Source organism: Diadema antillarum, unplaced genomic scaffold, assembly GCF_040938485.1.
Source record: "Diadema antillarum isolate AM-2024a unplaced genomic scaffold, OU_Dant_1.0 seq00000338_RagTag, whole genome shotgun sequence".
Taxonomy (NCBI): domain Eukaryota; kingdom Metazoa; phylum Echinodermata; class Echinoidea; order Diadematoida; family Diadematidae; genus Diadema; species Diadema antillarum.
The window spans coordinates 1,614,514-1,640,027 of record NW_027271351.1 but is presented as its reverse complement, the minus strand read 5'-3'; the positions used below and the strand labels follow the sequence as shown (position 1 = coordinate 1,640,027).

At 38.9% G+C, this 25,514-nt stretch overlaps 2 protein-coding genes across 2 annotated transcripts; one reads left to right on the top strand and one right to left on the bottom strand.

Moving 5' to 3' along the window:
* Positions 1 to 212: 212 nt before the first annotated feature.
* LOC139730802 (GATA zinc finger domain-containing protein 1-like) lies at positions 213 to 5,627 on the top strand. The gene is made up of 4 exons (XM_071641671.1): positions 213 to 607; positions 2,013 to 2,072; positions 3,520 to 3,700; positions 5,192 to 5,627. Exons 1-4 carry the CDS (start codon positions 284 to 286, stop codon positions 5,377 to 5,379), a joined length of 753 nt encoding a protein of 250 aa, XP_071497772.1. The 5' UTR covers positions 213 to 283; the 3' UTR covers positions 5,380 to 5,627.
* Positions 5,628 to 10,326: 4,699 nt separating this feature from the next.
* On the bottom strand, positions 10,327 to 24,171 carry LOC139730801 (long-chain specific acyl-CoA dehydrogenase, mitochondrial-like). The gene is given in 10 exon segments (XM_071641670.1): positions 10,327 to 11,000; positions 12,284 to 12,411; positions 13,209 to 13,424; positions 14,213 to 14,377; positions 15,220 to 15,286; positions 17,543 to 17,707; positions 22,079 to 22,172; positions 22,175 to 22,215; positions 23,087 to 23,236; positions 24,039 to 24,171. Coding segments are annotated over 10 exon segments (1,212 nt in total). The 5' UTR covers positions 24,044 to 24,171; the 3' UTR covers positions 10,327 to 10,819.
* Positions 24,172 to 25,514: the final 1,343 nt, after the last annotated feature.

The window sequence follows — 25,514 nt, the reverse complement described above, 5'->3', positions numbered from 1 at the left end:
GTGTCATTTCTGTGCACAAAACCAATACATCTCTTGCAGAGCCCGTATTGTTTTCACGTCTGAATAACAGACCCACGTATCCATATTCATGTAAACGCCGCGCCTCGGTCTAAATGTATGGAATTGCACCACTTTCAACCAACTGGTTGCCAGTGACAAGCGGCAAATTTTATAAGTGGTTTTATACTATTGTGATACGCCGGTCAGGAGGTAGCAGAACGAAGGTGTTGGAGTTGGTAGCCGACACATAACATCAGGAGAATCAGCATAAATTCGGTCCAAAATGCCATTTGGATCTCGACCATGTTGCTCGTCTTGTAAGACGACAGTGACCACGATGTGGAGGAAACGAAAAACAGGGACCGTCGTTTGCAATGGCTGCTACATGAAAAACAGCCTGGACGATTCTGGTCAGAACAGCTCGATGTCGGTCGGGTCGAATGGGAACGGAAAATCAGGTGGACAGGGAAATGGATCGGGGAGAAACCGAGATAATGCGAGAAAATCAGGCCGGTCGGGAAAGAGGATGAGATACAAACAAGTCGTTAACATGGCGAAGGCACAAGCAACGAAAGGAAAGAACAGGCGTGTGATATTCAAGAAAAATGTAAGTGACGCAGGATGTTATGATACAGAAGTTCAATGTCTGAAGAAAAAGTCACGGAAAGACTTCCATATGTACCCCCCACTATTATACACCTACATTGTACATTGTTCTATGAGCTTCCTCTAAAGTCCGCATTTCCCTAGGACACCGAGATCAATGACTAGATATACCCTAACTCTAACCCTAACCCTAACTCTAACCCTAACCCTAATCCTAAACTGAGTAAACTCTATCTAATCCTAATCCCAAAGCCACCTAAACTTATTCATGTTAGCGATTGATGACATTTCTTATAATGAATCATGATGCATAGCGGGGGGTACATATGGAAGTCTTGCCAAAGTCACAAACACAACAGCAGAAAAATACTGCCTAGGGATGTAACGTAGTTCTAAGTCAAATTTACACAATGACTGAGAAAGTGTTCTGCTTATCATCTTCGTTGATCTTATTGTCATCAACAATAAAGTCAAAGAAGTGATATTATTAAATCAACATGAGACTTTTTAAGAGCCAGCGATGCTGTAACCGCACCAGCGACCCCAACACGTAGATCTAACTGGTTACAGCGCCCAGCCCCAGGGCTAGCAGTGCAGTATCTACTGGTATGCATGGATTATCCTAAACTTTATGACATAGATCTAGAACTCTAAATAGTCATAAACACAGCACTGTCAGCATGTAATTTTAGATCTATAATTGTAAAATGGAAGAAACTGCTGTAAAGTAAGGCTCATAATGGTCTGTGTACACCAGGGTGAGGGGTAAAAAAGGAGAGGGAATTAAAGAAAGACAAAGAAATGGAAAAAAAAAATGAGCTTGATGTGAAGCAAGCCGCCCATAATTCGACCGTAACGCCGTCCAAAATTCGACCGCCGGCTACATGTAAAACCTTCAAATGTGTAGAGGCTAAGCCTTTTGCGTGTGGTCGAAATTTGGCACCTGGGTGTTACTGCAATCATACCCAAACTCCATGCTAACTATGAGACCAATTGCTGCAGGTTTACAAATGTGGGCTAATACCTTTAATGCAAGCTGCCAATAATTTGACCACAACACCGTCCAAAATTTGACTGCTTGCTACGTGTAAAAGCCTATGTGCTTCTGCGCATGGTTGAACCTTGGCATGGGAGGGCAAAACTTGTTGGTGCCGGTGCTGATACATGATGTAAAAAACTGTGTAACATCTGAGAAACTACAGCCTATGCTGTTAAAAAGAAAAAAATAATAGATATTGCAGATGGTGATGAACTAGACTATCCTTTACAGGATAGTCAAAATGTTGGTCATAATGGGATGGACTGATAGATGGGTGTTGAAGCTTTATGGAATAAGGTCTACAGTGCACTTGTGTATCTGTATGTCTACTTATCTAAGCATTCATACTTTCTTTGCTCTGTTACAGCCATTGAAGAGTCCTGAGGCAGTTTCTACTACGGTAACATCTGGACATGTATTCCACCAGGTGAGAAGCATAAATTTTGATCTGATATTTGTCCTTGACATACAGAAGTCCTAGCTGGTTATGCACTTGTATGAAGAGCTAAAGAGGGACCTGTGATTATTTATTAAAGGACTACTCATACAAAGTGTACATTTCATGCAAGAAAAAAGAGAATGATTAAATGTGATGTAACTTGCATTTTTTTTTTTTTTTGTTGGGGGGGGGGGGAAATTAATGATCTTTCCTCTTCAAAATTCCAAATACAGGATGAATCTTTAATGGACATAATAGTATAGGATGAATCTTAATGGACATATTGAATGTGAATTTTCACTTGTACTGTATTTTTAGATGTAGACTGAAAATTGTGAAAGCATCTACTGATCTAGGGACTTTAATCCCTAAGATTTGCATGAAGAGCCCAATATTGTATCCTATCCCATGTTTAATTCTGCCTGTTGTTTTACACAAGGGTATGAACTACATTGTACATCAAGGTACAAAGTTTGTAAGTGTCGACTCTTGAGAGTCATACAGTGTAGCACTCAAGCCAAGGTACCTCAATATCATGAAGCCCATTTTGTTCACTGCTTGGTAGTCCTGTTATTTGAAGAGCCAGCATCAAGTTTTTCCTTTTTGAAACTAGAAAAGCACTCTGAGAGCACAGACCTCCGCCAAGCAGCTAGACCTCTACTTTATTTCCACCGATGATCTTGCTCTTCCACAGAGATCAGTGATTTCCATCCATATGTGCTAGTATGTACCTGGTATGCTGAAAAATTGCCCAGTTTCCTAATATTATAGAATCTCCCTTGTCGGTCATAAACCTTCAGCTGCGCGGCGTACCTTGCCCTAACAGAACATAGAGCATGCACTTTAGTGCGCATATAAAAACTTCAAAAATGCGCAGCTTGAACTCCCAAGTTCATTGACCTTACCTGCCAAATTATAAAAATCCTTCATAAAATCCACAAAAATTTCCGGATCACTACCAAAATTTAATCATCTGTTTCTTGCGTCATTCTCAACCTTTTCTGTAAGTTTCATGTAAATCCGTGCGCAAATTTTTGAGTTATTTTGCGCACAGACAAACAAACCAACGGTAATAAAGACATAACCTCCTTCCTTTGGTGGAGGTAATTATGCTACTGTAAAAGTGGATATTTTTGCGACACTAATTTTTCGCACTCGGCCCGCTAAGAAGAGTTTCGTGCATTTTAATTCCGTAGAATCAAGACAGCAACTACTCGAACATATTGCAAGCAAAAATATTTACGTACGTGCTTTTATTTTTGCGCTAGTTTCTCGTTGCGCGAAATGCGCAACATTTTCAATGCTGCAAAAATTTCCACTTTTACAGTAATCTGTCACGATCACTGCACTGTGTCTGTCAGTCATTGCCCAGCAAACTTCAGTACTACATGCAATGGCAAATTTTTGACCCTGCGATGCTATTTCTTCCTTACAGGGTGTGTACTATCAGGTTGGTGACATTGTCTCACTCCTGGACGTAGAGGGCGGCATCTACTACGCCCAGCTTCGAGGCTTCCTCCAGGATCAGTACTCCCAGAAGAGCGCCATCATCACTTGGCTGCTGCCGACCCAGGCAACCACCAAGGGCAAGTTTGACCCCTCCACGTATATCCTGGGTAAGAGGCAACACCAGAAAGCCACAGAGCTCAACTTTTTTCTTCATTGCAGCCAGCACTATATCCCAATATTTATGTAAAATGAGGACGACCCTTGATATTAAAATATCATATTTTTCAGTGTCTTTAAATGTCTCTCTTCTTTTGTTTGATGTTAAGTTAGAAGATTTTCTAGCAACTCTGGGAAGCTCATGTGTTCTTTGAAAGTTTGTATGACACTGATGATGTAAATGAGGAAGAGAGGTTTGTGGTAACGCAGTTTGTATCTTGTCCTTGAAAGGACTGTTGTTTGGCAAAAAGAGACCCTAGAAAGAAAAGAGTGTTAGCTTTATTACAACAATATTTCAAAGATTTGTCATAGTAATATTCCCTGACAGTTGTGGGACATAAATGAGACAGTCTTTGGCAAGACACCCTTATCACTCATAAAACTGGTTCTGCTCGACTGAGATTATGTAAACCAAGATCACAAAATGTTACCCACACAGATCATGTGTCACTTGATTGGTCTGTGCGGTCAGTCTACAGGGTTGAGTCATCTTTGTGACATACTAGAACTCAAAATCCAGGCCTCATTAAAACCAAGCAAATATCTGTCAGTAATGACTTCAGAAAGAAAATGGTATCCCACCAAGTTTTACTGCTCAAGCATCATGGGTATTGCAATTTCAGAACGGAGAATTATATCAGTGTTATATGAATATAATATCCATGTAACAGCTGAGGCAAGAAAATTAATTAGCGATGCAGCAAATCCAGAAAAGATTTCTGATTGATAGCAGGGGGCAAAGTTCATATTGACACAGCAAAACTGAACCACATTTGAAATAATCTTCACTGTGAAATGACCCCCCCCCCCAAAAAAAAAAAAAAAAACGATACCTCCATTACATGGACATCATGCAATTTGTTGACCCAGCCTTATGGACTGACCTAAATGCGAAGTGAACATGCTGAATATTTTCCTGTCATTCATCACACATGATGTACTGAAATTCAAACTCTTCAGAGATGGGGTAATGTGGACTTCAGGAATCAAAAAATGTGTTTCATCGTTCATTATGTTCTGAAACATAGCTTACATACCAGAATTATAGGCTACATACATGTAAGTGTGAACACAGGTGCTAGTAGTGAGATTTACAAGATGTTTGTGATGTATGAAGCAACCTGTAATATCTGTTGACAATTGCTTTTAAGATTGCTATTTTGTTGTTAATCAGTGTTGCTTGTATAACCAGTAACAGTACACTGCCCTAGGAAACAAAGTACTATCATCAGAAATGATTTCATTGTTAATCTGAGTCTTGACATGGTTAATTTCAGTGGCTGCTTAAAAGACCTAACGGAAAATCTTGGTGTCCTCATCATTATGTCTTTGCAGTTCAGAAAATACATGGTGCTTATCAGCTTTGTATGAAGAACCCACCAGGAGAGTTTCTATAATCTAAGAGTTGTATATATGTTTTCTTGAATACATCATATTCCCAGGCCCAGATGAAGAGTTACCGCGCTCCATGGAGTTCATGGAATTCGTCTGCCACTGCCCGTCAGATTATTACCGCTTCCTGAAGACGCCGTATCCCATTGTCCCCGTCAAGGAGACGTCGGGCTTCATGTGGTCCAGCGTGCTGCCCAGGAGCAATCCCACAACCAAGCAGATCTTTGAGGGATCATGACGCCAGTGGTCAGCCATAGGAATGAGATGAAACTTTGGCTAATGCCCTCAGAAATTCCTAGATTGAGGGAGTGGATCAGCTAAGTTTGCCGAACAATTCAGCTCTGCGTGGAACTCAGAACATCCAGGCATTTATTCGAAATGAGGCTAACTGTAAGAGTCACTTCTTCATCAGCACCATGGTCTAGTATATGATGGAGTTGGCCAGCTTTTTTTCACACAGACACCATATGCAGGGACCATTTTTTAATAGGGAGGTTTGCAAATGTTGTGTAAGTTTCTATTGATTGCAATAACTATCATGGCAGTGACTTTGATGAAACACACCACAGATATGCTGTATGCCTGTCCATAGTAGCTTCAAGAATTACAAATGGCAATTCCTGAAAACTGCTTTTGTGAAATGTACCTCTGACATGCTTTCTGGTTTTGCAGGGACTGTTTTTCAATAGGGAGGTTCGCAAATGTTGTGTATGAAAGTTTCTATGGATTGCAATGGCAGTGACTTTAATGAAACACACCACAGATACGCTGTATGCCTGTTCATAGTAGCTTCAAGACAAATGTACAAGTGGCAATTCCTGAAAACTGCTTTCGTGAAATGTAACTCTGACATGCTTTCTGGTTAATGCATATGTTTTGTGTACCGGTATCCCACTTACCATTTCTGCTAGAGATTATGGTCCAGAAAGCAGTTACTAGTCGTTTCACTTTCTTCAGTAGGTGACATCTCTGCTATAAAGTGCTAGCGCAGTTACCAGGGTAAACAAAATGTGACTGATTTCTGAGTTGGCTGAACTCTTGGCGTGCTTGGTTTAGTTGACTACGGTTAGAGTTTGATTTATCTCTGTTACAGGTGTGACAAGAATGTATTTTCTTGTCATATAATTTTGGTTTGCCACTTGAAATTCATGAAATACATTCCACGACTGTAACCATGGTGATCACATGCAACCTTTTGCATTCATACAACCTAGGAGATATTCGAGGTCCACTCAAACATCAGATCGTTCATGGTCCATTGGTATGTCAAAAGACCCCCACACCACCTTGTTCTAGCTGCATAGAGTCGGCTGTCATTAATTTAGTCCCATTAAATGAGGAGTTCTTGTCTCCAGTGTATTGTGACTATGTGCTTATTGATGCAGCAGTCATTTGACTGGCAGTCTGGACTGTGGCTCCTGCCATGTGAAGTAATATGGCATAATGCACATCTTTTACTTTTTTTTCGCTGGTCATAAAGTTCATACTACCACAGCCAGTCCCTCCAGTTTAGTCCATATATTGAATTTAAACTACATTAGCATTCAATTTATTCTACATTCATGAATTCGGGTTTATGTCTGTGGATAAGATTACAATAATGGGATGGTATAGCATTGGTTGAGGTGATTGAGGACTCCGCTTTTAACTTTCAGCAAGGTACTCAGAAACCACGTAATAAAATAGGAAAGAGCATACAATTCTAAGAGGAATTCAAAGTTTATTTGGTGAAAATCGGTTTTGAAATGGCCGAGATACCCAAAAACAAAGCGATCCTGATAAAAGGTGGGTCCCACTTAGGATCACTTTGTTATGAATATCTCAGCCATTTCAAAACCAATTTTCATCAAATAAACTTTGAATCACTCATAGAATTATATGCTCTTTCATATTTCAAAAGGGATTTCTCATCTCAATAAAATGTCATAAAAGACATTGGAAACCTAAAGCCCCATCTCAAGTGAAACTGCATCCCATTAAAGGGATCGTATGGTTTTGGTTGAGACCTAACCTTGGGTTTCTAGCATTTTGGGGTGAGATAACGAGAAACGTCTTATGAAATATGAAATGAGCATGTAATTCCAAAAGGAATTCAACATTTATTTGATGAAAATTGGTTTAGAAATGGCCGAGATATCCAAAACAGAGCGATTCTAATAAAGTGTGGGACCCACCTTTTATTACAATTGCTTTGTCTTACTTTGTTTTTGGATGTTTCAGTCATTCCAAACCCGATTTTCATCAAATAAACTTTGAATTCCTCTTAAAATGGTATGCTCTGTACTATTTCATACATGTACATGTGTTTTCTTGGTATCTTGCAAAAAGTTAAAAGCCCAATTCTCATCTCCACCAATCACGTCCTCCTGCTGCCAAGTTGACACAGCTGAGAATGAGGGGGTTAAAGTGTGATTCCATACCGTGTTCACACTGACTTTGATAAGTGGGACAAAATCAAACGAACAGGATCACAGCAGGTTCATCCACTGTGGTTCTCATAGGATCATTGCTGTGTTAGATATGGAATGGATCATGTGCACGACTAGAGAAATGAACTTTGACTACATCAAGCAGTTTAAGTTTGATCCTTTGTTTGTATTTTTTTTTTACCCTTAAAGTTTGTTTCCACCCCTTCTTTCTGAATTCAGCATCATGAATACCAAATAACTGAGCACTGACAAATTAATTACATGTTCAGGCACACGAGGCTGGTCAATTTCACAAAAAAAGTTGTAACAATTGTCAAACTTGCTCAATTGATTTGAAGTCAGTGTTTAGTTATTGTCATCATTGTATGAGAAGTGTTGGCACAAAATACATTGTATTGTTTATTTTCTATTGTTGTATTCTTTTTTTCTTTCCGTTCCATGTAAATCTGCAGGATCATGCATTGAATGCAAATAAAAGGAAGAAACATAAATAAAGAACAATCTTTCATGTGGTTTTCTCTGTTGCGTGGATTCTTGTGATGCAGGACAATAACCATTACAGTGTACTCCCATTATAACAGAGTCCTCAGTACCATTGCTTTTCTTTTGTTAACCAAAATTTTGTTATAACCAACCAGTGCTGTGTTTAAACTTATACTGTACATGAACGGATGATAATTTGGGGACCTAAATTTTGATTTTGTTGCTAAATAACATGCAGCATGTCGAATTGCAGGGCATGTCATTGCATATGGTGTTGAAAGGATTTCACTTGGGGCATTTTCAAATACGAACCAGTAGTCATTTTGATACCCTGAATCTCTGTCTATGAAAGAAATGGAAGTCCCATTTTATTTGGTGTTCACAGGATAATCTTGGGTCATTTTCAATAGTCATTGCGTATATATATATATATATATATATATATAGATATATAGTGAAACCTTTGAGCAAAGAAAATGGGTTTTCATCAAAACCCATTTTCTTTGCTCAAAGTTTTCACTTTTTATCATTTGTTTCTGGTCAGTTTTTGCTTTCTTGTTTCAATATATATATATATTATATATATAAATGGGTTTACTGCCATTTTGAATTACTTCAAAAGAAAGGCACTTGTATAGAGCAATAGCTGTTGCCTGCCTCAGTGTGAGGTTTTACCTGCTATACAGACTTTTGATCCTTGACATAACTGGAAGATGGCTTAGCACCCAGAAGAACAAACAAAATTTTGAGTGATATGGAGTATGGGATGTAGCAAACTGTGCACTTTGTAGATACACTGCTATGGTACATATTACTTGTACTGTACTCAAAAGAATCTGAATGGACAAACATGGGAAATCATATGTCTATGCTCAGCTAATCGCTGAGAATTACTCATGAATACAAACTACGAACACTGATACAGCAGAAATATGGAATACAGGAAGAATGCAGCACAATCATCAAACTTTATTTCATAGATAACCCGGATGATATATCTTTGTAAATACATCATGTCATAATACACATTAGAAAAAATTGTGCCATCTGATGGTAGCAAAAAGATTTTCATGTACAATTTGTCACACAAGTACTAGAATTATACATACAATGTACATTTAAAAGATAAATAATAATAAGTGAACTAGCATTTTGTCATAAACTTAGGGCAAAAAACAAAGACAAATCTTCCACCCTTGATGAATGTCTCAATTCAAATCTCTTGGAAACTCAAGAAGTTAAATAGTATTTCATATACAAATCTCAAGAACTCAAGAGGAGATAACTCAAATACGTTTCGTTCCCATAAATACATTCGACCATTTTCTGTGATCGACATTCCACAACAAATTTGAAAGAGCATTACGACAAGACCACAGGCTGGTTGTTGTGTCGTGATAATTGCTGCCACGGCCACAACACCCAGCCGAACACTAACAAAAAAAAAATTGTTCTAGGTGTACTATTAATTACCCACAGACTACCTACCAAAAACATGAAAAAATGGAGAACATTTCACCACCTCCACTAGAATTTGACAATAAGTCATACCCCTGTATGTGATGATACAGCGAGAACATTGGATGTTATGAGCTGTGTCCTCTCTCAGATATTGCTGTTCTTGAATGCTATCATGGTATACTGTATAAGCTGTAATTTTCGCAAATCAAGAGGTCACAGATATTTTCGCGAGATGCTTTCGCGAATCGACACCTAAACTATCGTAAATGCATTACTACCATAGCATATGGCAACATTTTCGCGTGTTGTTAAATCTGCAATCCAATAGTGACTCACGAAATTCGCGAAAACAACAGCTTATACAGTATGGGCAAACTGGTGACGTGGCTATTCACAAAATTGTTTTTGGTGTTTTTTTTTAATGTTGAGCTGGATGACAAAAAAATTTCTTATGAAACTGAGCAGCATAACTGTGCAACACATTACATGATGGCTATATATATGTATCAGTCCCACGTATATCTTCTTTTAGTGAGTGTGTGTGTGTGTCCAAATATGAGCTTCCCACAATGCGTGTTCTAGGTTTCAACAGCCATTTGGGCAAAACACTGCACTTCCCCCACCCCCTCCCCCCAAAAAATAAAGGTTAGTAACTGTTGTCACAACAATTAGTGTTTTCAAAACCCCAGATAACCACCTTACAACCATATTGCACTCAACTCTGCAGATACATGTATTCTAATAGAGAATAATTTGAAGGGGGATGTGAGAATTCAGAGTTTAATCTGAATTCAGAATTATTTTACTTTGCTCAAAACCCACTTTTCAGACCTTTTTTTACAGTTCAAATTCATCAAATTCTTCACAATTGTATGCACTTCAGTTTTTTTTCTCACAAGTTTCAATTTTTTTTCAGAAATTTTTTCTGCGAGGATTCTCACATCCCTGTCTGACTTATCTTTGCTTTGAATGTAAAATGAAACTATTTCCTGTTTTGTCATTCAAGAAACTGACTCTGTGGTTGAATGCCACCATTTATCTTTCTTTGCAACAACGCCCTTTCCCAACATAATCATGTTTTATACGCTGTATTCATAATTTTTCTTTATGTCATAGCCAGTTGCAAATGAGAAATCCCTTTCAGAAGAAAAGTGAAGTGATTTTTTGACCTCAGAGGTGATACATAGTACATTTGTCTTACAGGAGGCACGATCAAGTCGACTCAAGCAAAATTCGCAAAAATGAAAACATAGTACGGTATACTACATATATAGTAACTGTTCGAAGAGCCTTTTGAATGGTCCCTTAATTGGAGGCCACGATGGGTCTGTAGATGAGTTCCTTCATGATCTCATTGCTGCCGGCGTAGATGGAGTTGACCCGGGTGTCACAGAAGGCCCTAGCGATGGGGTACTCCCACATGTAGCCCCACCCTCCGTGCAGCTGCAGACATTCGGTTGCCACATGATTGGCCAGGTCGGAAGCCCTGAAATCAATGGAAGAAACATAACCACAATAGCTAGACACACATCAACGCTGCCTTCCTGTAAATCTTTGGATGTCCACCCATCCATCCATCCATCCATCTTTCCCTTCCTTCTTTAGTTCCTATGTCCAGTGTACCATACTGTTTCGAAATGCTGACCACTGGGGCAACCCACAAGGAGTCGGCATCATCTTTCCAGGGTGCATGTGGGATGGGCTACTTTATTGTCCTTACACCCTAGCGGCTCTTCATGAGATGTACAGTGGGATCTGTAACATATATGAGATATTACTTGCTACCACCATGGGACCATCACTGTATGTCCATCTATTAAAGGAACAGTTCATGTTTTGCCTGCTACTACCAGAAGATGATGCAATTAAACATAACATTGCTCAGCTAGGCTTAAATCTGAGCAGTTGTTGGCAAGGTAGGCACGATACCAACTGAGACAATGGCACTGCTTTAACATGGTAACATACTACATGCAGAGCCTAATAACTGTCACTACCATAGAAATGTTTAAATGTACAGAACCGATGATTATCTGGCAAAAAGATGAACAATAAAGTGTCAATGACAGTCTTTTTGAGCAGAGTTGCCATTATCTGCGAGAAGAGGAAAAGTGAGGAGAAAATCTGCTCTTGGCAAAACTAGAATTATATAGCTGGACCACTTATCACCTCTGCCAAGGAAGGATGTTATGTTTTTATCGCTGTTGGTTTGTCTGTTTGTTTGTTTGTTTGTGTGCAAAATAACTCAAAAAGTTGAGGACGGATTTGGGTGAAACTTGCAGGAAAGGTTTATGACACAAGGTACAGATGATAAAATTTTGGTAGTGATCTGGGAATTTTTATGGATTTTTGGAGGATTTTTTATCATTTCACAGATAGAGTCAATGAACTTGGGAGTTCACGCTGTGCTTATTTGAGGTTTGCAAAGCGCTCAAAAGCGTGTGCTCTACTCGGCAAGGCGCCACGCAGCTGGAAGCCGATGACATAAACAAAAGGCGTCTATATTGGGGAAACTGGACGATTTTCACTATTTTCAGCATGTGTGCATGGGTTGAAGTTAGCTGTGTGGCGGAGGTCTGCACTCTCAAAGTGCTTTTCTAGTTCACGTCATGTTTGCACATTGCAACAGATCGCAGGGGATCCAGCGTTAGAATAATAAAGACTACCTGATATTTGTCCTTGGCAGAAGTTGCATGGTGTCATACGAAGTCGGCTTGATATTGAAAACTGACTTTTAGAGCACTGTCAGAAAGAAACGACGGAACTTACCACATCTTGGCCATGGAAGCAGTGTAGGTATCCAGGTTCCCTTGGGCAGCAAGGGTCAGACACTCGTCTATGAAGCTCCTGCTCACACAGATCTGCGTCTTCAGGTCCGCAAGTTTGTGCTGGATGGTCTGGGGAAATAATATAGTCAAGATGGACATTCAATTTTTTGTTTAACAAAGCTGTGTTTGTCAGTGGAGGACCACCTTCATGATCTTTTGATATTCATGTTCATATTTCCTATAATACTTTTCTTCAAAAGCACTCTTTGAGTTCTGTTCACATCCATACACTTGGCATTGTTGAAGATATCAACGAAATTATTATCGCCAATGTTCTCATCACCCCCTACACCATCATTACAACCACTACCACTACCATTACTATCAGTGTTATATCTAACCACATTTACTTATAGAATAAATGAAATATATACTACTTATGTTTTGTCACACTGACATATTAAGAGTCTGTACACAGTCATTAGCATGACCAAAAATAAGCTTGCTTGCTTAGTTTTGAAGCCTGCAAGATATCAAGATACAAAAGTGACAAATCAAAATCATGTGAGAAAAATTATTCATTGAAGAAAACCCAAACTTAGCTCCTTGAAAGACAAACAAAATTGATAAGGGAGGTGGAAATTTTTTCCACCTACCTGGATAGATGGTGCTAGGGTGTCTAGTACTGGTGCAATATCATGTAGATATCATTGATTTTGAGGTAGTGTACCTGCGCAAGTACAAATACACATGAATTGTCTATACCATATATTGAACTTTAGGAGTGCGGTATTGATTAGTGAGGCTGGAGGTTTGTAAGCAACAGTGTCACCGTAGACCATTCCAGATCCTTATTAGAAGATTGGACTCTTGGAAATGTTGAGTAGGAGATGGGTGAGTACTGAGCGGTTAAAGGAAGGTGGTACCTGAATGTTAGCAAGGGTCTTTCCGAAGGCCTTGCGCTGCCTAACATAGTTTCTGGTCTCCTCGAACATGAACTCGCAGTGAGCCTGGCACATGACCCCGACGATGAGCCGTTCCCGTGGCAACTGGTTCATGAGCATGTAGAATCCCTGGTTCTCTGCCCCTAGGAGGGCGCTGGCGGGAAGTCGTACGTCTTCAAAGAACAGCTCGGCACAGTCCTGTGGACACCAACCAGAGAACATGGAGATTGACACATCTCTTTTGTTCATTTCCCTCTTCTCTGCTTCCTCCTTCCAATGTCAGGTTGCCATGGAAACACAAACTGTCTCCATCTCTCTCCATCCCAGATGAGCAGGACTTTTTAACAGAAGCAAATCTAAAAATGTCTCTCACACCATGCTCTCAGCAACAATTTAATCCTGTAACACAGACAACTCAACAGAATCATCCCTTGCAGCCGTGGTCCAGTGCCCACTTGAGGATCCTGGAAGCTCTAAGGTTATAGATGCTCTCTTGTGCTATCATAGCTTTATTTTTTAATATATCAAACATGAAACACTGAAGCTTAATTTCAAGAAGGAGAAAATGCATCTGAAGTGGGAGATACATACCTATAGCTAGATCTGGAGAAATTAAGCTCGGGGCAGGAGAGCAGGAGATGTCACGATAATGGCCTCAAAGTGGAAAAGTTGGAGTCTCTGATGGGAAGTCTTACAATTGAATATATTATGGGAATGTAACATACACATGCCTCATTCCATGAATATGAATACATTCTATTCTTTGCTACATTTCTCAGCTAATTAATCCTCATGCGCAGTGGTTTCCAAATCTAGAAGCCAAAATTATTTCTTCCTATAATCCACTGCGGTTCAAATCTGTTCACTACATTTCATACATATTGAAGAATACTTCATGAAATTTGGATGCCGTTTGGTCAGGCTGAACTTGAAATATCCACTAGGATACACTGAGCTGCATTAGTGCCTAAGTTCTACTTGCTCACCACGGACTTCTGGCCAATTTTCTCCAGGACTTTTCCCTTGGTGAATCCAGGCATGCCCTCCTCCACCAGAAACAGCCCAATGCCGTGGGCCTTCCTCTGGGCAGTCAGGTCTGTGATGGCGACGACGATCACTACGTCTGACAGGTAACCATTGGTGATAAAGACCTGGGAGATAGAGAAGATGAGACAAAAAACATCTAAAACAAGAGAATAATTGAGCATTTGGTAATTTACTACTAACAAAGTTGCATGCATTGAATTTTCTTTACTTTTTCTGCATTTTTCGGACAGAATTTTCAAACGAATAAACTTTTTTCTCCCTCTATTAATCCTTTCCAAAATCTCATCCATACCCCATCATAAACAAAACACAAAGCAAAACCAAACAATCAACATGCAAAAAAAACCTCCACAACCCCAAACCAAACAATAAAATCATATACTTAGTGCAAAGGTTTAGGTGGCATTGCTCTGTATCACAACACTGCATGCCATTCAGATAAATCCACACACCATGGCACTTGCAGTCTCAGATATATACACTGTAAAAATGTCCTCACAACACACTACTCCGCAAGTCTTGAAGACACCCAACATATCTTAAGTTATTGTATAATATGTATAATATGAGTATTCCTAGATACTTCATTGTACTATAGTCTGTTGACCTCCTCTGCCCCTCATGCATTATTCATCACTTGCTCATACAAACAAAAACAAAAAAAAACCCCTCATTTTCCCCCATAACCGATCATGTGTTTCAATAAAATAAAAAAAAGAAGAGACAATTCATTACAGCCACCATCTGGTAGAAAATTGAGGGTTTAATTGATTAAAGTACAAGTATAAAGTTTGTTAAAAAATTCAATTTTGTGCAGGTACTAGACAGTGCCCAAATGTGGTATTAGCTCCACACATACAAAGACCCCAAAAAGCAGAATTTATTAAAAACAACTGTTTATAGTATAGGCTGTGTAAGCTTTTTGATCTCTTCCCCCTCTCCTTGCCTTGCTTCCATTCAAAATGTAGTCGTCTCCATCTTTCTTGGCGTAGGTCTTGATCCCTTGCAGGTCACTGCGGAGTGATGGTTTCAACACAAAACGAAAAAATGAGAGAAGATGGGTTCACTAACCTGTGTTCAGCAAAACATTTGTGGCCAGACAAAACTTGCTGCAAATTCTGATTTTTATTCTTTTTCTTCTTCTTCTTTTTTTTTTTTTTTTTTTTTTTGGGGGGGGGGATACTCTGATCTGATTACATGATTATGAAGAAAATTCAAAGTCCCATTTATGTTGCTGGGGTAATGATATTATATACATGATTCTGAAATTACTGTAAAATGTGGCAGATCATGAGGTAAATATAAAAAATCTATAGTACTGACATAATCATTGGAAAGATGGCAATCGCTAACAGGCTCTTTATGAGCTGAAAGAAATCACCCCTCTATTTCATAGTGGACAAGTAATCAACTATTTTTCCCCCTTAAATTCATATATATTCATGTTTTTCTCCATATTTTGTTTCAGATGAGGGTGAAATTTCTTCATAGAAAGATGCCATAGGATTTCTTGTTCTGTAAATCTGTCCCCCCCCCCCTTTTTTTTGGGGGGGGGTGGGGTTAGTGTTCACATCTACACAATTCTTAATTGCAAGTTTAAATGATCAGCCACACTTCATTGCTGTTTCAGAAAAGAGTGATGATATATTAATAATTTACATTTTTTTTACAACAGATATTACATTGTGTCCATTTTTCCAAACACTGCAAATTTTCAAACAGAACTTAAAATTTGCATTGATAAGTTTCAAAACTGTTCCACAAAGGACTGATCCTTAATTTCTTCATTAAGCATTTAATAAGATGATGTGCATGTATACAAACTCATCATCGTGGAGTTTCTGTGTCCATCAAAGTGTACTTGGTAAGATGAAAGTTATACTGGAATGTTTAATGTCTGCATACTCAAAAATGTCCTTGTCAGATCCAAAGATTGTTTGTCATATTTGTTATGACGGAATTTGCCTAGCCTAGCAATACTTCAGTCAAAGGATCACATACTACAGCTCATAAAATTTATATGCAATACTCAAAGTATGTGTTTACATCACGCAAAGAGTAATGAAAAAATAGATTTCAGCACCAATGGTGTTGATGGCAGAAGCAACTCTTCAAATTCAAGCAAGCACGCTAATATATAATCACAGCAGGTGGGGGGGGGGGGGGGGAGGAGGTGGTGAGAGAGTCAGTCACATACATTCATGCACATGTATGAGAGAGAAACAGCACTATTGGAAAGGCAATATAAGTAAAGACCAATGATCTGTAATAAATGTTTTTCTACAGACAGCACAGGACAGATTCAGCTAGAGAAGACGACTTTCAATCTCAGTGGGAAAAAAAAACACCATTGCTATACAGTGCACTCCCGTTACAACGAACACGGTTATAACGATATTCTGGTTATAACGAAATTCTGGTAATAACGAAGTAAAAATTTGGGCCATCACATAATCCACTTTATGTATCTTTATTGTTTATTTGTTCAGTTATAACGAAATTTCGATATAATGAAAGAAAACTGCCAGTCCCGAGGACTTCGCAATAACGGGAGTCCACTTTACACCACCACCATAACAACTGTCTTTAGAAATAGAAGATATACTTGGCTGGTGCGTTTTGCACAGCAAAGAATTTGGGTCAGAACATCAAATAACGCTCAGCAGTAAAATGCATATAGGATTGCAAAAGGTAAGCTTTCACCTCATAATTTATTGACATACAGGAGATAAAACAGGAAATGTGGAAGGTAGAGTTTTTGTTTCAACCATTTTCGATACGCAAGGTATATACATAGTCCACTTTATCATTAGGATTTACATGAGATATTGGAGTTGTCATGACCAAAAAATGGCACACTTTAATTTGGCAGAGCAGGGACACTGTGGTAGAGTGAACAGGGTTCTAAAGTCCCAAGTTCAAGTCCTATTTAGCGCACAGATCTTTTGGTATCCTTAAAATCAATTCCTTTATTTATCTATTTTCATTCCTTTTTTTTTTTCTTTCTTTTCTTTTTTTTTTGGGGGGGGGGGGGGGGGAGGATTTCTGTCATGCTACTGTCTATGCAGACATATTGGTGAGCACTTGACCTATTGGGGAATACATTACTGGCACAACCTTCCGAGAGAGTAGAGCTACATGTAACAGTATAAAGAGGCTTATCAAAGCAAATAAAACCATCTGCATTACCGTTATCATATTCACCAACATTACTATACATACAAAATTATGTACATGTGGGGCTAATGGTAGACATCAACCAATACAACCTGCCTGCTGCCGGTTCCGTCATGGCGAGGGCACCGACCTTCCTACCGGCCGCCATTTCTGGCAGAAACCGCTCGATCTGTTCCTGTGTGCCATAGTCTGCGATGTACGGCATGACAATGTCGCTGTGCATCGGGAAGGCGGTTCCCGCTCCATTGACATAAAACCTGCACATGACACGTGGAAGGCCATTGGCGTGTGGCTTGAGAAGCATAATATTTGCAAGCGTGGCAAACACATGGGGTATGATACTTATGAACTTTATGGTACTGTAGCTCTCCAATTCCAATCCATGTAAATCCAAGCAGAGCATCCAGATGAATGCAGGCCACAATCACACTGTTAAACTTGCTTAACTGACAGAGCATGGGAAAAAAAAAACCAAACATAAAACAAATGAAGGGAGAAAAAAAGCAGATGCAATACATGAATGTATACAGGGGAAATCAAAAAAAAAGAAAAAAAGAAAATGAGATGCAAAAAGTCTGTTCAACTGATGATGCTCGCTATGAAACACCAGCTATGAAGCATTCCAGAGACATTTTGAATGGGTGAGGAAAAATTCATACCAAGTCATTTTCAAGCAACAATGAGCAATGCCATTAAAGCAGAAGCACATTTTTTTTTTTCTCTCTCTCTCTATCTACTGTAGATGTCACAGACAAACTTGCTTGATGAGCGCAGAAGCTGCAAGGATGAATTTCTCTCCCCATTGCCTTCACGGAACATATATGAAAAGCTACCGAGAATGTGCAAAAAGCCACCAAGCTATACCTTCCCGCCGAGGGTTCGGTTATGGCTATCGCCCCGACCTTGGTGCCTGCACCCATGGCCGGGATGAACTTCTGTATCTGCTCCTCAGTACCATACTCGACAATGTACGGCATTACAACATCGCTGTGAATAGCCAGATTGGGACCTGCCCCATTCACATAAAACCTAGAGAAACATATTATGCAGTTTTTCAATACCCGACTTCCATTTGTGCTGGGGTTTTTTTTTTCCTGTGAACCTTAAATTTGTGCACAGTCAAACCTGCCTTAGCGGCCACCTGTCTATAGCAGCCACCTGCCGTATATGGCCACTACAAACAATTCTTCCTAGAGAGAAAAGCCATGTTAATGACCCTGTCTACAGTGGCCACCTTTCTATCAACAGCCACTGCTTTCATCTCCTTGGGTGGCTGTTACAGACAGGTTTGATTGATTTGACTGTATTTAGTTCAGTATCTTATCCATGAGATGGTATCAAATTCTCACATAATTACCACTGCAGGAATGAGCACACACAGAGCAAATGCCAGGAATGTTTTAGTGTGATGTTGTGAGTGTCCCCTAAGATAGGATTTGCTTAGTTTGATCTGCATCAAATGCTGCTACACCTTCTGCAAACTTGAGTATCGCATATTTGACACAAAAATCAACTCTTCAACAAAATGAATTTGCTATATCCACATAGCTCTTTGACACACATTCCATAAAATCTGGGTAAATGGAAAGGAAAGAAAGAAGCTTGAAGGGGAATGAAACCAAAATACACTTGAGGATTGAAAGAATGCAGCGATATCAATGTAACATATCAGAGAAAGTTTGAGGAAAATCAGACGATTCTTTCAAAAGTTAGGAAATTTTTAACTTTCTGTGCAGCCATCACTGGATGAGAAGACTTACATATAAAGCAAGATAGAATATAGAAAGTACAAAGAATATTCAACAATTTTTTTTTTTCTGACAAATACACATTCCCTCTACTTGTTACTTACATAGAGTGTATGTTAATGGCACTACTGGTATCATTCCCCTGCTTTCTGAACAAAGTAAGTTAAGTGCTCTTTCATTAGAATAGACAAGTCAAATTTTCTTCATCATTTCTTCATATCGATCTTCAAACATGATGTCACAAACTGTTGTAGTCTTCTCATCCAGCAATGGCTGCATCAAAACTTTTAAAAGTCATAACTTTTGAATAGATTATCCAATTTTCCTCAAACTTTCACTGATGTGTTCCACTAATATTGCTGCATTCATTAAATCCACAGGTACAATTGGGTTTCATTCCCTTCTAAAAGGAGAAGCCCAATGTAAATTTCACACATTGCACATAATACAAGTCATCAATGACGTCAAGCAGTTTGCATCACAAAGAAAATCATGGAAAAACTTGAGGAAAAAAGTGAGGTTTTGCACTAGTCAGAAAACTGTTGAAAAACTATTTAAAACACAAAGAAGCACATCTTACATATCTTTTGTGTCAACCTGACCTTAACTTTTTGTTTTGTTTTCATAAAAGGCTTTGACACCATGTGATGATGCTGAATTTCACATAGAGTAAATGGTATATGTACCATATATCTTAATATTTCTCCTATTTTTCTTCACATCGCTTGGATACAAGCACACACAAAACAAGGAAAAGTAGAAATTACGCGGTGCGTAATATATGTCCCCGCCGGAAGTAGCATTTGTAGCAAAATGTACAATACAGGTAAAAAATCAAGGTCAAAGGTCAAAGAAGTCAAAGGTCAAAATTCTGTGTAGAAGTTTTGAAGCCCTCACCTACTAGTGCCATCACATAAAGCAAATGGAATCAAAATCGGGTTAGAAATGGCAAAGGAGTAGCATTTTGTAGCCAATGTACAATATAGGTTAAAAATCAAGGTCAAAGGTCAAAGAAGTCAAAGGTCAAAATTCTGTGTAGAAGTTTTGAAGCCCTCACCTACTGCCATTACATAAAGCAAACGGAATCGAAATCGGGTAAGAAATGGCGAAGGAGTAGCATTTTGTAGCCAATGTACAATATAGGTCAAAAATCAAGGACAAATGTCAAAGAAGTCAAAGGTCAAAATTCTGTGTACAAGTTTTGAAGCCCTCACCTATGTATAGTGCCATCACATAAAGCAAACGGAAGCAAAATCGGGTTAGAAATGGCAAAGGAGTAGCATTTTGTAGCAAAATGTACAATATAGGTCAAAAATCAAGGTCAAAGGTCAAAGAAGTCAAAGGTCAAAATTCTGTGTACAAGTTTTGAAGCCCTCACCTAGTGCCATCACATAAAGCAAACAGAATCGAAATCGGGTTAGAAATGGCGAAGGAGTAGCATTTTGTAGTCAATGTACAATATAGGTAAAAAATCAAGGTCAAAGGTCAAAGAAGTCAAAGGTCAAAATTCTGTGTAAAATTTTGAAGCCCTCACCTAGCGCAATCACATAAAGCAAACAGAATCGAAATCGGGTTAGAAATGGTGAAGGAGTAGCAGTTTGAAGCAAAATGTACAATATAGGTCAAAGGTCAAGGTCAAAGGTCACAACTAAAATTCTGTGTAGAAGTTTCAAAGCTCCCATGTAGTGCTATCATATAAAGCAAACAGAATCAAAATTGGCTCATAAATGACAGAGAAGTAGCAAATTGAACATTTTGATCACACACGGACGCACACACACACAGACGGACGGACACACACACGGACACAAGGACACACACACGTACGGAGCCCGTTTCATAGTCCCCTGCTCGAACTCGTTCGGCGGGGACAAAAAAATCTTCTAATTCAAGATTTTCCCAATAACAGCATCTGTCAATCACTGCTAAAGTACTAATATGATTAACAAAAAACATTGCAGGGAAACATGCATGTTATGCTCGGTCTAGTGGAAGGGCATAATTTGAATGTTTCTTGTTATCATATTTACTTTAGCAATGACTGACAGATGATGTCACTGACAGAATCTTGGTTTGGACACTTTTTTTAAGGGCATATCCAAGCAATCTGAAGAAAAAAAATTGCAGTGGAAATTTTGTCATGAAATATATGGCACTTAATTCTTTTGGCCACATACACCATGAGTGATGATTAGGGTATTATTCATTACAAGTCAACTTGAAGTTGCACTGCTTACTTCCTTAAAATGGCAATGCTATTTTATTTTTGTGTGTGTTTTTTTTTTTAAATATGCACTAGTCATTAAATTTCTCTCCTTACAACAATTTATAAGATTGGTAAAGAATTTGTTTAAAGATTTTGTACAGTATTGGTTGAGATGGGGATTCAGGTTTTGTCTTTTTGCGAGCTAATTAGAAACCGCTTACATGAGATATTAAAAAGCATACAATTCTTAGAGGAACTACAGAACTAATTTTCATCAAATAAACTTTTAATTCCTCTTAGAATTATATACTTTTTAAAATTTCAAATATGAATATATAAGTGGTTTCTAATTAGGTCACAAAAAGTTGAAATCTGAATCACCATCTGAACCAAAACTATACCATCCCTTAAAGCTTTATAAGAAAATAATTTACTTCAAGGTATGGACCAATCCAAGTTCCATCATCTTTCGAGGGTGATTAAAGCATTCTTTGAATAGCCCACTGCTGACTTCCTATTATTAGCTTGAGTCAAGTATAGCAATGTCCTGTTTACGATATCTCTGTCCCTTTTCAAAAGTTTGTATCTTTTATCCATCCACCTTCAAAACTTTGAGAAGCTTTGTACATATGGGCAGAAATTGTAGGGAAATCCCATGAGGGTGAAAAACTCACTGTTCTTCCCAAAGAATGGCAGCCATAAGGATGTCACCTCCAACACCTCCCTTCTCCACCGGTATGTCAACGCCCAGCAAGCCAGCTGACCCACCTTCTCCCACAATTCCTTGTCCACCATCCTCTGCTTCTCGTACCTACGAATGGCATGAACACCATGATGTAAATTAGACAAATTAAAGATATTTTACACTGCTGCACTGACTACTTTGACCATCCAGACGATATGTTCAGATGTCTGAGCCTACATAATCTCACTAAATTGAACTGAATTGAATTGTTTTGGGGTGGGAATCATTCTCCAGCTTCTTCTTCCTCTCCTTTCTCAAGAGTCTAGCTCTTATAGACAGTCTGTAGAATTTTGAGCAAATCAGCCATACTTGTATGTCATTGTAAGCTACAATGTAGCATTCATCTTTTGACTAAGCAGCTCCCACAGATTCATAGGATTCTTTAATCAAATGTTTCAATTTTTGTTTGCTTCCTTGCTTTAGCATTAACAGAAAATCTGAGTTAATTTGACTGTGGGATTTTCATACCATACTTGCTTAGTTAGCACTGTAAGAATATTGCCTTGCCATTACTTATTGATGATTAAATCCAAGTATCATTCCTGATTCATAGTACAGCATTCATCGTCAGCAAATTTCCATTTGTCCTTGACTTTCAATTTGTGACCTTTCACTCATACAGCCTGAATTCCCATGGTGCCTCTCTGATTGTGCTCATGTTTTCACTGATCTGTTTCAGTCGTGTCACCTCTACATAGATACATTTTTCTCTCAAAGTGCTTTTGTGAACATCATAAATTCCAAACACCACCCATTCTACTCTGCAAATGTTTGAATTTGTCCGGATCAGTAGCTCCATTGAAACAGTTGAGAAAGACTCCAGGGCAAATTTCAATATTGTGTGCCAGCTGTGACCATATTGTACTTGCTGTCTACCAGATTTTATAGATCTATGTATGTCTAGTTACTTTCTGGAACAATGGGTGATGAGACAAACCTGTCTTGATTTGGAGCAACTTCTTCTTGAAAGAACCTCCTGGCGGTCGCCCTGAACATGTCATGCTCCTCGCTGAAGAGCGGCCTGGTCCCAATGTCCATCATGGAGTCTGCCTGGCCTACGTATGGTCTGCTGCTGTACTGCCGATGCCTTTGGAAAGATCATTGTAATATCTAACTGACCATGACAGAAATACAATGGCCAGTCCATTGTATTTTGATCTATGAGCCAGTTTACAGTCTGATCTTGTAGTACACTGTATGTAAAAAGTATGTACAAATTACTTTTTTCTTTTTTTCTCACTGGGTTAGGCACTTTACTTGTTCAAAAAGCAACATAATGCCCATTAATTCTGTAAAAGCTTGCTAAATGTAGACAATTCCTTAACTTCATGTTCAAACAAACAAAAAAATAGCTTGCTTAGATCTGTCAATTAACACTTGGGGAAACATCCATTTTTGTCCGAGGCACAATATATGTTTCGCCATCTTTAGGCAACCTACTTGTTGTGCTGCTTATAAGTTATAACTGGAATACATGTTCTGTCTCATATGTTTTGCCCACAAATTTTCTAAGAGGTTTAATGTTTCTCAAGGTTTGCACTAACCCTGGGGCACTGTTACCATTATGGCAGTAGCAGCATGTACGTATCAGAGTCGCTTGTGCGGTTACAACAATGTAGGTTTTCACATGTTTTTAACAGATGTTTGAATAGTTTCTGCATTTCACTTTGAGCATATGTTGCCAATTTTCAAGATGCTGCATAGCATGCTGCTTGCTTTTGAGGATGTTCAAGTTGAGTGAGAATTTGAGCATGTTCATGATGTTGTATCAACCATGCTCAAACCGCGTTGAACATGTACCCTCCCTGAGTAATCGCAATTGTGCACTTTACAACAGCCAAGTAATCAATAGCCACCACTCCACTTTACGATTCTAATTCAAAGTTTACCTCATTCTTGGAAAAAGCGGATCATTGCCGAGACCCCGTTGAAAGCCGCTGTAGCAACATACTGTAGAGATACTCGACAAGCTCAGTCTCGTGTTCTTGATCGCAGAATGGGCTAGAATGGGCAACAATAGTCTTCCTGTCGCCATGGTGCTCAGGCTTCAGTGCAGCAGTCTTTCACTAGGACAGTCTAGGTCAACAGAATAGCAGAGAGCCAGTCTAGAGCACCTAAAACGTTAGGCGGTCTACTCTCGAACAGTTAGTTAGTAGTAAGTACATGTACCGGGGTACACAATTTATCATAGGAATCACTCACAGGATTACTCGCTCGTTCGCGAGCATTTCCAAGCTCAACTAAAACGACCTACAAAGGTACTTATTGAACTCCACGCTCCCTGTACAGTGTCGACAGCCCTCGATCTTTGTACCATAGACTAGTAGAGATAGGCCTATCGGAACGTAAACACTTGCTCACTTGTTACCAAAGTCAGGATCCTACACACTCTGGATCTGTTGTTTACTTCCAGCCAGCCCAGAGCGAGGTCGTCGTCCAGCAGGGGGCCGGGGGCAGCTTGGCGGAGCTCGGCTACGCACAACTGCATGCATGAGAGAGAGTGTGATTGGAGAGTGGTATGCAGTACTCCAATAGCTGGCGCTCGACCGAAAGATTAAAGGGACCGCACAGCACTAGTTAGGTGAGGATTCAGCTTGTAACGTTTTGCGAGACCACTTAGAAACCACTCTATGAAATGTTAAAAAGCATACTATTCTAAGGTGAATCGAAAGTTTATTTGATGAAAATCAGTTTTGAAATGACTGAGATATCTAAGAACAAGGAAAAACAAAGAGATCCTAATAAAAGTCATGGCCTGTCAACTTAATTAGGATTGCTTTTTTGGAAATCTCAGCCATTTCACGGCCAATTTTCATCAAATAAACGTTGAATCCTTCTTGAAATTACACGCTCTTTCATCTTTCATGAGAGGTTTCTCATTATCTCACCAAAAAAAAAAAAAAAAAATGTTATAATCCTGACTCCTCACCTCAACCAGTACTGTACTGTCCCTTTAACGTTAGACTTGGGACATGCGTCTGGCTTCACTGATCCCCGGCCTCCGAAGGAGAGCGATAACGTAAAATAAATGAATAAATAAATAAATAAAAATAAAAAACGAATGAACGAATGAACAATAAATAAATGAATAAATAAATAAATAAATGAATAAATAAATAGATAAATAAATACGTAAATAAATAGATAGATAAATGAATAAATAAATAAATAAATAAATAAATAAATAAAATAGAATAAAATAAAATAAAATAAAAATAAACCTACGAAGACAGTGATTTGCCTCTGAGAATCCAGTTTGGACATGATGAGTTGATGTTACGTCGGGCAAACTTCGGGCATGCTTTCGGTTGTCAAGCTGATATACAGATAATACAGTAAACCATGCCCCCATGTCACAAAGGCAT

Coding starts and splice junctions, on each gene's coding strand:
- LOC139730802 (XM_071641671.1), top strand. CDS start 284: ATGCCATTTGGATCTCGACCATGTTGCTCGTCTTGTAAGACGACAGTG. Junction 608..2,012: donor GTGTGATATTCAAGAAAAAT/GTAAGTGACGCA, acceptor GCTCTGTTACAG/CCATTGAAGAGTCCTGAGGC. Junction 2,073..3,519: donor CTGGACATGTATTCCACCAG/GTGAGAAGCATA, acceptor TCTTCCTTACAG/GGTGTGTACTATCAGGTTGG.